The sequence below is a fragment of the Danio aesculapii genome, chromosome 14, assembly GCF_903798145.1.
Source record: "Danio aesculapii chromosome 14, fDanAes4.1, whole genome shotgun sequence".
NCBI classification, from domain to species: domain Eukaryota; kingdom Metazoa; phylum Chordata; class Actinopteri; order Cypriniformes; family Danionidae; genus Danio; species Danio aesculapii.
In genome coordinates this window covers 49,982,466-50,001,615 of record NC_079448.1, presented here as the reverse complement: position 1 = coordinate 50,001,615, position 19,150 = coordinate 49,982,466, and the positions used below count along the sequence as shown (strand labels likewise).

Genomic DNA, 19,150 nt, shown 5'->3' with positions numbered 1-19,150 from the left:
TGATTAAATATCCACTCCACTCTTGCATTTTTGTCCTCAGAAGTAACAAGGATACATTCGCACATACACAAAGAACTGTTTAACCAGGCTGTGAAATAAAGCTTATAATATTGTAAATACCGATCAATTGCTTACACAGATTGATCGTTTCGCTTCACAAGACCTCAGACCTCAGTGAGGTCTCAGTGAGTCAGTGAGGGGCAGAGTTCAAAAGGAAGACAGCTCTGGGGAAAAAGCTGTTCCTCAGTCTGCTGGAGAAAACAGTCTGTGAGCAGGGTGAGAGGTGTCCTTAAGAATACTGCGTGCTCGGCGCAGACAGTGTTTCTTTTGGATATCCTCTATGGCTGGCAGTGTAGTCCCTGTGATGCGTTGGGCAGTTTTCACCACCCGCTGCAGTGCCTTACGCTCAGCAACAGAGCAGCTTCCATACCAGACTGTGACGCAGTTGGTCAGGATGCTTTCTATTGTGCAGCGGTAGAAGTTCACCAAGACAGCTGATGAAAGCTGGTTCTTCTTAAGTTGCCTCAAGAAGAATAGGCGCTGGTGAGCCTTCTTGACCAAGCTGGAGGTGTTGGTGGTACTTTAAAATCTTCTTTAAATTTTGACTGAAGAAATATCTTACCAATATCTGGGCATGTCACGATATCTATCTTTTGTGTTATGACATATAGCAACTTTATTTATTGCCATAAATAATATACTTGTCATTTTAGGAGCATTTTGACATAATAGCATCATAATGCAAGTACACTCTTCCAAAAACACATACCCCCGATTTCACAAACAAGGTTTAAGGCTAGTCAAGATTAAATTGCATGTTTGAGCTGTCTCAAATCAAAATAACTTGCAGTGAGATGTCTTAAAATACATCAGTGTCATTTTTTTTCTCCAGGTGCACACCAGTAATATATTTTTCTAAGACCATTTTTATTTCAATTTGGCTTAAAAGCCTAATTTAGCTAAGGCCTAGTCCTGGCGTAATCTAAGCCCCGTTTGTGAAACTGGGCCATAATGTTTTATTCTTAAGAATATTTCATTTAATTATAGTCATTTTAATAATGAGGCATTGGTTTCAGATTGTGAAAACGCATATCCTAAACAAAGAAATAAATAATAATAATTATAAATGTTAACAAAAATGTCCAAGGTAAAAAGAACTAGAAACAAGCACCAGATCTATTTTCAGTCATCAGGCACCCACATGAAGATATACTATAGTAAATACTAGAGTGATTTTTAACCAAACTGATACTGACACCTCCATTAGAGATGATGCTCAATCAGCTGAAATGTTGCAAGAGTTGTATGGGCGATATACACTCACTGGCCACTTTATTAGGTACACCTGTTCAACTGCTCTTTAATGCATTTTTCTAATCAGCCAATCACATGGCAGCAACTCAATGCACTTAGACATGTAGACTTGATCAAGACGATCTGCTGCAGTTCAAACCGAGCATCAGAATGGGGAAGAAAGGTGATTTCAGTGACTTTGATTGTAGCATGGTACCAGACGGGCTGGTCTGAGTATTTCAGAAACTGTTGATCTACTGGGATTTTCACGTATAACCATCTCTAGGGTTTACAGAGAATGATCTGAAAATATGAAAATATCCAATGAGCGGCAGTTCTGTGGGCGTAAATGTCTTATTGATGCCAGAAGTCAGAGGAGAATGGCCAAACTGGTTTCAGCTGATAGAAAGGCAACAGTAACTCAAATAACCACTGGTTACAACCGAGGTCTGCAGAAGAGCATCTCTGAACACACAACACGTCCAACCTTGAGGCGGATGGGCTACAGCAGCAGAAGACCACACCGGGTGCCACTTCTGTCAGCTAAGAAGAGGAAACTGAGGCTACAATTCACACAGGCTCACTAAAATTGGACAATAGAAGATTGGAGAAACGTTGCCTGGTCTGATGAGTCTCCATTTCTGCTGCAACATTCGGATGGCAGGGTCAGAATTTGGCATCAACAACATGAAAGCATGGATCCATCCTGCCTTGTATCAACAGTTCAAGCTGGTGGGGGTGGTGTAATGGTGTGGGGGATATTTTCTTGGCACGCTTTGGGCCCATTAGTACCAATTGAGCATCGTGTCAACGCCACAGCCTACCTGAGGATTGTTGCTGACCATCCCTTTATGACCACAGTGTACCCATCTTCTGATGGCTACTTCCAGCAGGATAAAGCGGCATGTCATAAAGCATGAATCATTTCAGACTGGTTTCTTAAACATGACAATGAGTTCACTGTACTCAAATGGCCTCCACAGTCACCAGAGCTCAATCCAATAGAGCACATTTGGGATGTGGTGGAACGGGAGATTCACATCATGGATCTGCAGCAACTGCGTGATGCTATCATGTCAATATGGATTAAAATCGCTGAGGAATATTTCCAGTACCCTGTTGAATCTATGCCACAAAGGATTAAGGCAGTTTTGAGTCAAAACGGGGTCCAACCTGGTACTAGTAAGGTGTACCTAATAAAGTGGCCGGTGAGTGTATATTGCATCGCTAAATATTATTAAGCACATGTCCACGTGTTGTGTAATAAGTCCATATATTGATTATTGAGACAGGCCTACCTATATCTAAGATGATTTGTGGGTGAGTAAATTAACAGGAAAATATCATCAACTATCCCCTTTAATGCCCCCCGGCCCCCGCTAAAAAGCTCAAATAATTTGAATAAAACAATGCTTCAATGCATCATAAAATATGCATGTTCACGAGTACAGAAAACCACTTCCTGTCTATATTTGCACTCGATGACTGATCTGGGAAATGAATGGAAAAAGCATTCCTGCAAATCTCTAGATTAATGCACGTAACATGCAGGATTCACCTGCACTACATTTCTTTTCAGTCTCCTTCTGCACCTCTCTTTGACGTAGGCGATTGAGGCTCAGCCCACACACACATACACACACACACACACCCACTGCTATTTTTACACAGCGCCAGTGAGAGAGGCGGGTGGGGGGGGTGAGGAGAAATAGAGAGAGAGTCTGACTCCAATCTCTCCTCCGTTTGCAGGTGGACTATATGGATGAGAATGAGGAGTATTTCCAGCGGCAGGCATCGCACCGACAGTCACGCCGACGCTTTCGCAAGATCAACCAGAAGGGCGAGCGCCAGACCATCATCGACACCGTAGAACCCTATCCTGCCGGCAAGCCCCCCGTGGCGCGGGGATACCATACGGTCAGTGGTATTTTAACACTATACCTGTGCTGCTTGTCTGTTATGACTGACTTACTGTCCCGATCTGCTTTCCTGTTTGTTGACGTGCTGCTGGATGTTTCGTTGAGTGCTTGTTTTTATTTTGCTCATTATATGTGCGTAGAGATAAAGGGTGGTCATAATCTGATACTGCAGTGTTCACTGAACAAAATGATTCATTGGATTTACTCATTCATTTTAAGGTAAGGGGTCGCAAACAGGTTATTTGGGCTGAATTTAAACGAGCAAATTAAATTAAGTAATGTTCAACTTTATTTGTTTGTTTAATTTCAGCCCAAATACATTGTTTGCAACCACTTACCTTAAAAAAAATATAGTAAATCCAATGAATTTATTGTATTGATATATTTCATATCATAGGTATTAGTGTATGTACTGTGTCCAGTGATAAATGGATTGTGTGTTAAATAATCATGCTGTTAAAGGGGTAGTTCACGCAAAAATTACAACTCTGTAATCAGTTATTCACCCTTAACTAGTTTGTTTTCTGTTAAACACAATAGAAGATATTTTGAAGAATGCTAGTTAACATTGACTTCTATAGTATTTGTTTTAATATTAATATTACGCAGCACCAGAAAATATTTGTTTATAATAGTTAATATTAGTTCTATAGTATTTTTAATTTCCAATGGTTAATGGTTTGTGGATTAAATAGTTATTCTGTTAAAGGGATAGTTCACAAAAAAATTCAGCAATCATTTATTCACCCTTAGCTATTTTTTTGCTGTTGAACACAAAAGAGATACTTTGAAGAATGCCGGTAACCATTGACTTCCTTAGTATTTGTTTTTGTTGTCAATTTCCAATGATGAATGGTTTATTTTAAATAGTAATGCAGTTAAAGGGATAGATCACTCAGAAATTCTGCAATCATGTATTCACCCTTCACTTTTCTTTTTCTATTGAACACAAAATAAGATACTTTGAATGCTGGTAACCATTGACTTCCATAGTGTGTGTGTGTGTGTGTGTGTGTGTGTGTGTGTGTGTGTGTGTGTGTGTGTGTATATATATATATATAAACCCACGCGAACGCTGGGAGAACATGCAAACTCCCTATATATAGATATATCTATCTATATATATATATATATATATATATATATATATATATATATATATATATATATATATATATATATATATATATATATATATATATATATATAGATATATCTAGATATATCTATATATATATATATATATATATATATATATATATATATATATATATATATATATATATATATATATATATATATATATATATATATATATAGGGAGTTTGCATGTTCTCCCTGTGTTCGCGTGGGTTTCCTCCGGGTGCTCCGGTTTTCCCCACAGTCCAAAGACATGCAGTACAGGTGAATTGGGTAGGCTAAATTGTCCGTGGTGTGTATGTGTTTGTGAATGTGTGTATTGGTGTTTCCCAGTGATGGGTTGCGGCTGGAAGGGCATCCACTGCGTAAAACAAATGCTGGATGATTTGGCGGTTCATTCCGCTGTGGCAACCCCAGATTAATAAAGGGACTAAGCCGAAAAGAAAATGAATGAATGAATGAATGAATGTGTATTTTCAGTGATAAATGGTTTGTGTATTAAATAATTCACCCAAAAATGGGAATTGGCTCAGTTTCTTTCCACAAAAAAGCTATTTTAAAGATATATTGGTATATATCATAAACTCATTTCACATTAAATATCATAACTTTATTAAATCTTAATGTTTCTTGTCTCATATGTTTCACATGTAATATGTAAATAATGCAAGAGAATAATACATCTGTTGTACATCAGAAGTGCAGGTAAACAGCCTTTGTACTGCCCAAATTATTGACTCAGTGTTTTGATTTAAGCTAATATTGGATCTTATTATATATTTGTTTATCGTTCTTTTAACCCTAACTGTGGCGGTTTTTGTGCTTAAACAGCCACTTCAGCAGATAAATCCCATAGCCATATTGCAGGAGGCCAATGCCAACATTCATTGGGCTCAAACTGTGAAAGATGGCTTCATTTTCACTTATGAATTGAACATCAATCGATCATCTTCAGCTTTGATTACGGTGTGGATTTGTCATGGCATTGCTTCAACAACCGTATTCAGTGTCACAAAGTTTATTTACAGCAACAGTTGCACTGTGGTTGTTTAAATGGCTGTTTAAGTAATTAAACAGTTTCAGTTGGGTTAAAAGACTAGTTGGTAAACACATGCAGAAACATAATCACAGACATGAACATCTAGTCATAGACTGTTAAAGTCTGGGGAAAGAGAATTCTGACACCGTGTCCTAACAGCAAGTGAAGTGACAAGATTGCAGCGAGAAGCAATTTTAGTGTCTGCATCAAATGCAAAGCGACACGACGAAAACATTTAAATGCCATCCACTGCACTCCACACAATATTGTAATGTTTTTAATCTAATTATTACATATTAAACCTCTTAACATTATTAATAGGCTACGGAGGGACTTATGGTGTTGGACACAGTTTTGATTTTCATTTTCACACTTTTTGCAAGTTATTTTATTTTCGAGATCTGCGGTGACCTGTCTGCTGCTGCTTTTAGTGGTATGACAATATATCGCACGTAAAATTGTATTTAAACTGGCATAAGGGGCATTTAACATTGAATAACGCACATAATCAGTACCTGAGGTTATCTTTGTCTTTGTAGTTTATGCTGTTGTTCTGTGCCGACCTAGCAGAAATAGAAAGCATTTCTAAAATTCAAATTTTGCATGTCCCCATCTAGGGCTGGACAATAATTCGATATCAATATATATCGCGATAGATTTTTTTTCAATAACAGTGATACGATTTTTAAACTTATTTCCGGTATTTTGATATAAATTTGCAAATATATATTTTATTATATATAAGATTGTATACATTGTATCTGCAACATCCAAACTGGAATCCTGGGGTCGTCACACATGCCGTTTAAAATCTGGTTTGTTTAAAAATCAGGGATCTTCTGACTGACTGAGATACAATTAAAAAGTGGGTCTCAGAAGCACTGCATTAAATATCAATATTCCGGGCAATGTGTTTAATATACAGTTGAAGTCAGAATTATTAGCCCCTGTTTATTTTTTTCCCCAATTTCTGTTTAACAGAGAGAATATTCCTAAACACACTTCTAAACATAATAGTTTTAATAACTCATCTCTAATAACTGATTTATTTTATCTTTGCCATGATGACAGTAAATAATAGCACTTCTATACAGCTTAAAGTGACATTTAATTAACTAGGTTAATTAGGGTAATTAGGCAAGTTATTGTATAATGATGGTTTGTTCTGTAGACAGTCGAAAAAAAATAGCTTAAAGGTGCTAATAATTTTGTCCTTAAAATGGTTTATAAAAAATTAAAAACTGCTTTTATTCTAGCCAAAATAAAGCAAATAAGACTTTCTCCAGAAGAAAAAATATTATCAGACATACTGTGAAAATTTCCTTGCTCTATTTAACATCATTTGGGAGATATAAAAAATAAAAAATAAAAATCCAGAGGGGGGCTAATAATTCTGACTTCAACTGTATGAACATTTATTTTACCCCAGTATTTTCAATGCATTTTTGCTCTCGCCTGCTGATCCTGACGGCGCTTAAATTTAAACGATCATTTATCTCGTTCTGCTCTTGAACAACTAAATTAAAGCTTAAGTCTATTTAACTGATTGTATTTTAATTATATTACGGTGCCTATAGCATAGTGGAAAGTGCACCATCACATGCACTCCGGTGTTCGTGGCGACTCGGGTTTGATTCCCGCCTCGAGGTCTTATGCCGATCCGTCCCATCTCTCTGCTTCCCACACTTTCCTGTCAATTCTCTCTACTGTTCTGTCAAAATAAAGGTGAAAACCCCTAAAAAAATAATTATAAAAAAACTGACCTTTCACCTGAAGTTTATCAGTGGCTGAAAAACACTAGCTGTGCATAAACCCTATTTGAGAGCAGAGAGAAAAGTTTTTTTTTTTTGTTTTTTAACTGGAAATCTGGTAACATTAACCACTTCTCATTTCTCATGTTACCTGTGTGCAGGAACAGGGCTTCCTTCTCCTTCCTATGAACTTTACTTGACTAATAGATTTGTATTTGTTCTGCTCTTACTGTAACTGTCTGATCATTTAGCTACTGCATCCTCATTCTCAAGTGATTGTTTTTAGTTGTTTAGTTTTTGACAACATTTGTGTCTATATATAAATAATCTATTCAATTATAGCAATGCACTTACTCGAGGGAATTGAAAAGTTCCTATTTTCTAGGCTATATCTAGGAACTATACTCTCATTCTGGCGTAATAATCAAGTAACTTTGCTGCCGTACCATGGCTGCAGCAGGCGGAGTGATATTATGCAGATTCTAGCTTGTGGTTCAAGTGTAGGGCGTGGATGCTGGGGACTATTTTCAGGTGCTGCGTAATATTATTGTGCGTGCTGCAGCCACGGTACAGCAGCAAAGTTCTGTGATTAGTTCCTAGACATATCAGCCTAGAAAATAGCAACCTCAGTCAGCCTCAATACATGATGTAATGAGTCAAGCTTTAAATAGTAACATGATCAAAACACTCTGTTCATTTATGAGCACGATGCTAATGGTCTAATCCGATTTAATGATCTATGCTAAGCTAAGCTAAAGTACTTCTGCCAGATCTGGAACATCTGAGACCATCATTGTCAGTTTATAAAATTGAACAAAAATCTATATATAGCAATTCCTGGTTTCTAGGCCGATATAACTAGGAACTATACTCTAATTTTGGCGTAATGATCAAGTCATTTTACTGCCGTACCATGGCTATAGCTAGCACAGATTCTAGCTTGTGGTTTAGTGTAAGGCTTCGATTCTGGGACTATTTTCTGGTGCTGCGTGATATTATTGTGCTACTGCAGCCATGGTACACTAGCAAAGTTCTGTGATTAGTTCCTAGACATATCAGCCTAGAAAATAGCAACTTATTTTTCGTCCATGATGAAACGAGTCAAGCTTTAAATAGTAACATGATCAAAACACTCATTTTTGGTCATTTGTGAGCACGATGCTAATGGTCTAATCTGATTCAATGATCTATGCTAAGCTAAGCTAAATGTGCTTCCGCCAGACCTAGACATCTGAAGAATGTATTCAAAATGGTAAAATTCAAGTTGTAAAGTGAAAAAAGTGGACTGTTCCTTTAAGAGATAACCTAGTCCTAATTCAAAATGAGTAGGAGCTCATTATAAAATGTAAATGGAATTTGCATGTCGTCTCTTTAGCTCATTAGTGCCATTTTGGACAGTCAAACTTTATTCTGTAGTACTTTTTCAATACTTCCCCCTCCCTGTAAATGTCTAAATGTTGGCCTGCAGCAGCCTACGCTCATTGTGTGTGTATTTGTTTTAGTTTAGTGCTTGTTTTTGTGGTTGTGTATTTGCTGGTGCCTCTGCTGTCAGGATGGCTGCTGTTTTATGAGCTGGATCTCCTCTGTGCTCAGAGCAGACTGAAGTGAGAGTCCACTGCTCTGCATGTGTGATATACAACACCATCACACCCCTGATGAGTAGAGGAACCAGAGATAGACACAAATCAGTGATGCATATGTGTTTACATTAGAAGCTGGAGTCTGATGGACAATATTTATTGTCAGCCATAAGCTAAATAATAATATTTAGTAGCTTTTTTTTGTTGTTAAAATTAATACATTTGTTTTTTTGTGTGATCACGTATTTTAAAAAACATTTACAAAGACATACATTTATTTTCTATTTGGGTTTGCATGTATCATTTATTTTATCTATTTGATATAGCATTTCCAGAATTTCGTACATTTTAATTCAATCTAATTATCATATTTCTAATTTTTATTTATTTATTTATTTATTTATTTATTTATTTATTAATTTTTTCATTAATTAATTAATTTATTTATTTATTTATTCATTCATTTATTTTATTTATTTCCTTATTTATTTATTTTATTTTATTTATTTATTTATTTATTTATTCATTCATTTATTTTATTTATTTCCTTATTTATTTATTTTATTTTATTTATTTATTTATTTATTTATTCATTCATTTATTTTATTTATTTCCTTTATTTATTTAATTTTATTTATTTATTTATTTATTTATTCATTCATTCATTTACTTACTTGTTTGTGTATTTATTTTTTGTCTTTATTTATTCATTCATTTATTTATTTATTTCCTTATTTATTCGTGTATTCCTTTATTTATTTATTTATTCATTTATTTATTCATTTATTGATGTGATTAATTTTGTAAATAATATGCATGAATAAATAATTTACAGTAAGAGCAATAAACATGAGTACATAAAATTATACAGGTCACTTTATTTTGTTTGACATAGTGATCAAATATTTAATGTTTTAATATTTACATATTTATTTCTATATCAAATACATACTTATTTTTAGTTTTATTAATTTAGTATTAATTAATTAATGTATTTATTTTTTGTAAATAATATGCATAAATAAATCATTTACAGTAAGCAATAAACATGAGAATAGAGAATTAGGCAGGTCACTTTATTTTGTTTGATAATGTGATTAAATATTTAAAGTTTTAATATTTACATATTTATTAAAACATACATACTTTTGTTTTATTTAATTTAATATTTATTCATTTATTTGTTAATTCATTGATTGATTTATTTTTTGGAAATAATATGCATGAATAAATCATTTACAGTAAGTGCAATAAACATAAGTATCAAAAACTATGCAGATCACTTTATTTTGTTTAATACTGTAATCAAATATTTAATGTTTTAATTTTTACCCATTTATTTTTATTTAATAAATACATATTTTTGTTTAATTCATTCATTCATTCATTCATTCATTCATTCATTTTTGGAAATATTATGCCTGAATAAATCATTTACAGTAAGAGCAATAAACATGAGTATATAAAATTATACAGGTCACTTGGTTTTGTTTGATAAAGTGATCAAATATTTAATGTTTTAATATTTACATATTTATTTTAATATAACAAATACATATTTTATATTTTATTGATTCAGTATTTAAATATCTATTTTAAAAGATGTATTTTGTTTTATTTTGATATGCAAGAAATGGAAAAAAATATTTTATTTGTTTGTTTCTTTGCAATAACATGCCCTAAATAATCATCACAAGACGATGAATGTAAAAGTTATTCATATCAGTTTGGATTTTTGTGGTCATTTTAAAGAATAGTTTGCATGCTTACTATCAGCTTCAGAAGAACCAGGCGCGTTCTCCATGTGCTTGTCCTCTGATAGCTGGAGAGAAGAACAAACATAGTTGTATTTTACTCCACTAAATCTCCAGCAGATTTGACAGCTAGACTCTGCTTTCATCACATTTTTGGGCGTGTGTTTTTCCACAGATGTTTTTGGAGGTTCAAAGCTGGACCCTCACGTAGACACATTCTTGCTTTTTCTCCCCCAAAACTACTGCAGCTCATTCCCAGCATTCCTCGCATTCCCTCAGGACTGAAGCCAGTGTTGGCTTGTTTGGAAATTCTTGTTTTGTTTGGTGGTACAAAATACGTCAAGCATCATTGAGCTAAATGTTTTTTCCCCCGAGATGCATTACAACGGGACACCAACAATAATTTCCCACCATTGTACCTCCTCTGCTGCACGGTTTTCCACAAACCGCTCCCTTTTTGTTGTTACGGTCCGTGGGAAGAGATTTGGACCATGGTTTTGTTGTTGAGTTTAATGGCAGCAGACTTTAGGAAGTTCACAGTCGTGTCTTCAAGAAAACTTAATGTAGCTGAAGGTGTTTTGGCTAATCTGAGAGTTAGAGTGCATGCTGGTTCAGAGCCAGAGCTTAGTTTCACATCGTTTATTTGGGTTTCAACAGCCAAACGCTACACTGTAAAAAAAAAAGATATGACAAAACGTCATGAAAACAAATGTTTTTATGTTACTTAAACTAATATTAATGAGTTAATCAGGTTACAATTCTTTTAGTTATTATTAAAATCAATTCATTCTTGAGTTATAAGTTTGATATTTTTAGTCTGTTGGACTGACACAAGTTGAAATGACTAAAAAGTTCATTTGATTCAACAACAACAACAACAAAAAAATCAGCAAGAATATCTTATGGCTCGTTTCCACTGACTGGTATGGTACGGTTCGGTTTGGTACGGGTCACCTTTATCAAGCTTGCGTTTCCACTAACAAGGGTACCCTTTTGGTGGGCGTGGTGTATGACAGAAAGTTTCAGTCGACGTCATTCTCGCTTGAGGAAATGTCTACAATAAAGATGTACGGGTCGCTCACATATCATATGAGAAGCTCTTCTCACAACACAGATGCTTTACACACATAAACACTTGTGTAGAAATGTTTATTACTGACTTTTCTATGAACATGAGTTGATTATAACTGCAGATCAATGACAGTGCGAAACAGCACTGTAACGTCTGTAATTATATTAAATAACTAATTAAATGAACATATATGAACACATACAGCCCCTTACAGTCTCCGATATGTTATCAACTACAGAAGAACTACACATCAGACCTTTCGTCCGTATTTAGGTTCAAAACAACACAAAATAGAGCCTACAGTCAGTGTAAACCTCTTATCTGTGTCTGTAATCTTCAGCAGCACATGTAGCCTCTGTTAGAGAGTAATTCCATCATTTCCGGTTCATATTAGTCCAAAAGGTGAAGATAATATGTTAGTTATACATGGCATTTTGTTCATGTTTGCTGAAAAATAATCTGCTCCTTTTTTTCCAGCTCCTCCCTTGTTTTTTCCGCGCTTCACTCTCGTGTTTGTCAGTGTCTGACAGGATCGGGTTTCAAAAGTATGTCAATAATCAAGCGCACATTATTATCATCAGCTCAAGAAGTTTGTTATTTCAGATATAAACGTGCGACGAGCGCAAGCAAGAAAGCAAAACCGCTCGCGTCTCAGACTGGCTCGTAAAAAACTACGGGGCACAGGGTAAATCTGCTCTTCTTCTTGGCTTTGTGGCTGTTCATCAAGATGACGACAAGGTTTGTTTGAGCCCAGGTCGACCATGGCTCGTTATTATATGTATATATAAATCCGCTGTAATCTCTCGGCTCATCGGCTGTGCGTGTATTTTAAACATGGCGGGTTTTTTTGTTTTCATTCTGACTTGTTGCGTGCCGAAAAAGTGGTACGGTACGGTTTGGTTCGTACGCCTTTTGACAGTGGAAACGGCCATAAAAGTGGGCATACAAACTCATTGAGTACATGTGGTGTAAGTTAAATTTTTTCATACAATTTAGTTTTTGATGAATTATATCCACATGTACATTCCACAAAAATATTAGTTAGTGCGCATGTCTAGTAAACGAGACCCTTTGTCTGGTAGAACTTGTTTTTTTGGAAATAACATGATGCTAAACATGTTATTCTTGCTAGTAATATCAGCCTAATACCCTTGAGCTTCACAGACACGTTATTTGCTGTGTTGGGATGCTAATGTAGGTTAGCAACAAAACAAAACAACAATGAAAATCAATAACAGCAATCCACCCACCGTCTGCCATTGTTGAGCGTTTGGAATTGCTGGACGAGATGAAATATATTTGGTGATGCAGGACAGGGCTCTCTTGCTAACCGGTTAAGAGTCTCATCCAACAAATACGGCTAGATATTGATCCAGATGTCGTGGTTCGATTAGATTTTGATTCACAAGATCCGCTTGTGTATCTCGATTCAGTTGTGTATTTCTCTGCTGTGTCTGATGGTAATATGTCACACACACACACACACACACACTGATAACCTGATGAGGGAGAGAAAACATTGGTAAACAAAGTTGTTCAGCTTTTAAGAATCTACTGAATTAAACTGTTAAAAAAAATGATTCATTGAGGAATCAATATTTTTGTCCATCCCTAGTTGAATCATCTTAGACCTTCAGAAACATGACATCATGCATCGGTCTGGAGTATCTCAATAACCTCACAGAGACTTGCTGACTGCCATTAATTTGATTCAGTTTCTGGAATCCGAGTGTAATAATTGTTCTCTCTCAGTTGAACTCGACAGACTCTCTCTCTCTCTCTCTCTCTCTCTCTCTCTCTCTCTCTCTCTCTCTCTCTCTCTCTCTCTCTCTCTCTCTCTCTCTCTCTCTGGGGGCATCTTGTTGATACAGAATTATTCAGAGCAGCTTGAAGACAAATGCTTAAGGTAGTTCATTCACTGCACATATTTTATAAATACTGTACAAAAACACAAAAAATAAATAAACAGATCATTTTCATCTTATTTCGGTTTTAGTTTATTTTATTATTTTATTTCTAAATATTTTAATAGATTTTTGATTATATACTTTACTGTACTTCTTTACGGTTTACTTTACTTTACTTTATTGTCCACAAGTGTAGATTTATCTTTGGCTTCACCGCGCAACCACATCAGCAACACAAATACATTCAATATCCTCACATAAATCATGTTAAAAACTCTATTCTATACTTAAAGCTCAGTATTTAAAATTCTAATGGCAGTCGGCAAAGAGGACATTTGATACACATCTTCCTTTACTTGCCTAAATCGTCTTTCTGATAGCAAAAGCAGAAATGTTATGTTTAAGGGATATGAACAAGCCTCTATAATGACATGTGCTTTCTGTTTAATTCTCATTAAGTACATTTGGTTTAGTTGTCTTTATGGTTTACCTACAATTACACCGGTAATTTTTACTACTCAACACAGTTTAGCTTTTCTTTCAGTCTACACATTCCATACCATGTTAAAACTCACAACACTTTCAACCAAGTATTTTTATATATATATTTATTATATAAATATATGATTTCTGGCCATAATATATTTTTATTTTAATTTTTCAGTTTGTACTCATTGAAATGCAGTACAACATTTTACATACATTTTTTTACAACAATAACCTTGCTACATTTACAAATTATACAAAATAAAAGTGTGTGTGTATATACAGTATGTATATATATATATATATATATATATATATATATATATATATATATATATATATATATATATATATATATATATATATATATATATATAAACTAAACAAGAAACAAACAAGCAACAAATATTAATAATGCCCCTTTTTTAGTTAATGGTAATCTATTCAAAAGTGATCATTACTATCATACTGAATACAGTGTACAACAACTATAGATTGAAGAGTGTATCAACACAGAACTGTAAGTCTGGAACTACATTGTCCACATAAAAATGATTCATCAACTTCTTCCTCTGTTAATTTCACACCTATATCTGTAAAGGACTCCATATGTTTTCAACACACGCTGTTTAGCTTTTAGTATGCAAGTTATTTTTACTAATGTTAGGCTTGACAACATCTGTCTTATCCATTGAGTAGTGTTTGGTCTTTAGGTCTTTGTCCGAAGCACAGCTAAACATTTTTTGGCATAAAGCAAGCTGAGGTCCATAAATACTTGTTCGCTTTTACTATAGTTTGAATTCTCTGGGTATAAGCCCGGTAAAAAAGCTTTGGGTTGAGGAAGATTTGTTTTTCACTTATGACTTTTATCTCTTCCCAAAATATTTTAATATTTGTACCCTGCCAAATACAGTGAAACAAGGTTCCACTAGCTTCCAAACATTTTGTGCAAATATCTAGTATGTTTTTATTATATTTATTTAATTCTACTGGTGTTACATATGTCCACATTATTTATTTATATTGTATAAGTTTAAGATGTGAATTTATAGATATAGTATGAGCCTTAGTGGAGTCCCAATCCTCATCTGAAACTTCAGACTGTAAATCTTTCTTCCATGCACTCAACCTACAGTATGAATTTTCAGATGAGTTCTATTTCAGCAAACCATACAATTCTGATATCATACCTTTTCTCAGATGATCTTTTATCATCATGTGTTCTAAAGATGAATATGGGGGTCTATTAAGATCGTTATCTTGATAACAAAATAATCATATGATTTATTTAGATACATATTTATTATGTCTGCATATTTTATTTGGAGCCTGGTTATGAATTGCTGGTACAATTGTATGGTGTGTTCATTTGATTGTATTGTGATTTATCGTGATATGTTGTCTATGGCAGTGTTTCCCAACCCTGTTCCTAAAGGCACACCAACAGTACACATTTTCAACCTCTCCATAATCAAACACACCTGAATCAACTTAGCAGAACATTAGAAAAGACCCCAAAACCTGACACGAATGGGTCAGATAAGGGAGACATACAAAATATGTACTGTTGGTGTGCCTCCAGGAACAGGGTTGGGAAACACTGGTCTATGGTATTGTTTGTTTTTATTTGTTCATCCAGGACACTTTTGAAAAAGAGATGACACATCTCAAGAGCTTTTCCTGGTAAAATTAAGTAAACAAAAGCTTCGTTTAGTTAGAAATTCACTAGAGATTTATTTTAAGTGACACATGAAGTACTATTATACACTTTTGCTTTTGAGATTGTGTATATTTATAGTTTAGATTTACAGTCTAGTATTTACTGTCATTTTCTTTCTCCGTCTACAGTAATATAGCACAAAGATGCTCAAAGATATAAACTAAAGCTTATTTGTCTTTCTTATTTTTCATAATAAGCTCATTCTGTGTGTCCAGCACAAATTTCCTCTTTCAGTAGGAAAGAAAACTCCTCTCCTCAAGCCATTTCAGTGGGTCTTTACATGAAGCTTGTTTGTGTGTCAATAGTGAGTTTAGTCTAGCTAACACTGCCATCCTTGTCTTTCACTTACACTGGCTGCCATTTTTGTCTATAAATCTGTCCCCCTCCTTTTTTTTCCCCTCTCCTTGACTGAGTCGTACTTTAATGATCACAAGACCCTCGTTCACCAGCTCGTTCCTTCTCTGGAGTTTGATAATCATTGCATTTCAGTCGTTCAATAAGCTACTGACCTCCTATAATTCAGCAGCTCTCTGTTCACCTCACAGTCCCAGCTCGCTTTCATTTTAGCTTTGTGGCTTTATATTTCAGCATCCGCCTCATGTTTCTCAGCTTTCTCTCTCTCTGTGTGTGCTCTATCCTCTTCTATTTTTTAAATTTTATTTATTTATTTATTTTTTTATGCTGTCTGAGCTTTTATAAAGGATTTGTCCCTCTCTTCTTCCCGTAGTATGACTTGCAAAGTGCTTAACAGGGTTTGTGAAGCCTGTATTAACTCTGCTCTTTCTGCTTCTCTCCTCACTCCGGCTCCTCCGCAGGAATGTGTTAAAGCCCAGGTATCGTATTTATTCATTCTTTCTGCTTCTCTGTCTATGCTTAGATGCTATAGAAGTATGTGGATATGTTATATATGAGAGTTTGTGACCGTATGATTGTAGCAGTGTGGCTTATTTGTGTGGATGTGTGCTGGCGAATGAACGTTTGCTCCTGCAGTGTTTTAAATTGTGTGATATTGACAGGAAAAAGGATATCTCTATTGTCAATAATGATTGATTGTTTACTGAGTGTGTTTTTGTGCTGGTCTTGGTTGGTTTTTGTCTGTCATGGATTTAAAAATGGCAGTAAAAACACCACTTGAAGATTCATTAGCTTGTTGATTTTAAATGATTCATTTAAAGATGTGGATTCATTTAGAGAGTTTGAGTGAATCATTGAATCATCGACTTGTTGTTTAAAAGCATTAATTCAAGTAGAAACACTGCAGTGTTGCGCTAAGATGCACAAATGTTCTGCTCTGTTTTTAGATATAACTTAATATTGGTTAAACTGTTGTATAAATCAATAGCACATATGAGCGCTTCATGCAAAGTCAACCTTGTTATGAAAAAAAAAAGCCATGAATCACTAATGCCGAGTTCAGATTGCAGGATTTTCAAAGTAGTCGTATCACAGATGTTTTCACACTGCATGACTATCTGGGGTAGCGTTCTGTCACTGCTGTGTTAACACTACAAGATGGATCGGCTACAGGTTTCACACTGCTTGACTTTACAATTGAAAGAATCAACGACAACTTTGTCTTGGTCCATGAACTACGTCTCACAACCTAACACACGAGAGAAGTGAAATGAAAACGTCGCGAGGTCATGTAGTATATCTTTTGTTAATAACTACATAATGAGAAAGAAGCCTTTAGTGGGGTAGAATATCTACTTATCTTGCTCACCTGGCTTTTGAAGAGAATTAGCATTTTCTCTTAAACGTTTTTTTCTTTTTGGACTTGTTGTGGTATTGCTTAGATGACACGTCAAACAGACACGGGTGCTCCTGCCAATATTACTCTAGATTTTCCTCCATTTCTTGGGTCCAGATAGACAGAAAAGAAGCACTTTTAACTTCTCCCTCAACCTCCCGCTGGCCTGCAGATACCCACACTAGTGGATGCTGCTCTCTCTTTGGCTGTAGGTAATCGCGGATGTTATTTTCAATCAGAACACATTTCACACGGCATGATTATGACGCTGACACGTCCAAATATTTAGCAAGCCAAATATCTCACTGGTGTTAGCAACTCATCGGCGATTCTCTAAGATCGCTTCTTTGATGGTTCACACTGTGTGATTGTTACTCATTTGAACAAGCACTGATTTGCCTGTGGTTTCAGGCATTTGTCTGCGATTTCTCAAAACCTGTCGGCAAATCAAAATCAGTGCTAAAATCATGCAGTCTGAACTCAGCATTAGTTTTCGTATTGTATCGTATTGTATTGTTTTGTAAGTCACACAAAGGCCAGTTTTGCATCTGTCACATCCTTAATGAAGTCGGCACCAATTGTGTAGTGGTTAGTGTGTCAACATATGGTTTTCCGGTGTTTATTAAATAAACGCATGTTTATTTCCCTCATTTAAAATATAAAACAAGCTTAAAATTGGATATATTTCTGATCCCTTATCGTTGTGGTTAATATTAAAATTCTTTTAAAAATGTAAACAGATATTTCAATACAATGTTGACATACAGTATACATTCACTGTGAACTTATCTCATATTATATTTTATTCTCGCACTAACATTTGAAAAAAACGCACACCCACACATGGATATTTTTGGCTCATTTTTCATAAATTGAATTATTTAATTTTTACACAATGTCAGCTAGGGCTGGGTGGTATAATGATAAATGTCCTTACTGTGGAATGAAATGTGTACTGGAAAATATTTTTTATTCCATGTATACAGTTGAAGTCAAAATTATTAGCCCCCCTGAATTATTCGCCCTCCTGTTTATTTTTTTCCCCAATTACTGTTTAATGGAGAGGAGATTTTCTCAACACATTTCTAAACATAATGGTTTTAATAATTAATTTCTAATAACTGATTTATTTCATCTTTGCCATGATGACAGTAAATAATATTTTACTAGATATTTTCAAGACACTTCTATACAGCTTAAAGTCACATTTAAAGGCTTAACTAGGTTAATTAGGTTAACTAGGCAGGTTAGGGTAATTAGGCAAGTTATTGTATAATGATGGTTTGTTCTGTAGACTATCGAAAAAAATATAAAGCTTAAACAGGCTAATAATTTTGACCTTAAAATGGATATAAAAAAATTAAAAACTGCTTTTATTCTTGCCGAAATAAAACAAATAAGACTTTCTCCAGAAGAAAAAATATTATCAGACATACTGTGAAAATGTCCTTGCTCTGTTAAACATCATTTGGGAAATATTTAAAAAAGAAGAAAAAAAAATTAAAAGGGGAGCTTATAATTCTGACTTCAACTGTACCTGCGAAATGTAAATAAGTGGGCGTGGCCAACTCAAGGTCAGCATATGAGGCTGAGAAAGAAAGACGGTATATGGGAAACTGGTATGATGCTAATTGCTTGATATTTTCAACAAGAAGTGATCACTTAATTTCAAAAAGAATGCAAGAATTGTTATTGTTTATATATTTTGTATTTTTGAAAGGAAAAAAGGATTTGCTTTA

At 34.7% G+C, this 19,150-nt stretch overlaps 1 protein-coding gene across 8 annotated transcripts in view; it reads left to right on the top strand.

Annotated features, from left to right (window-relative positions):
• The window catches only part of rapgef2b (Rap guanine nucleotide exchange factor 2b), a 257,833-nt gene that overhangs the window by 115,205 nt on the left and 123,478 nt on the right, over positions 1–19,150 (top strand). For 6 of the 8 annotated variants that reach the window (XM_056472227.1, XM_056472226.1, XM_056472231.1 and 3 more), the window contains 2 exons: positions 3,043–3,210; positions 16,477–16,494. In XM_056472227.1, coding sequence (XP_056328202.1) covers positions 3,043–3,210; positions 16,477–16,494 — 186 coding nt within the window. The remainder of the gene's footprint in view (positions 1–3,042; positions 3,211–16,476; positions 16,495–19,150) is intronic. The other 2 variants (XM_056472229.1, XM_056472225.1) reach the window with 1 other exon arrangement.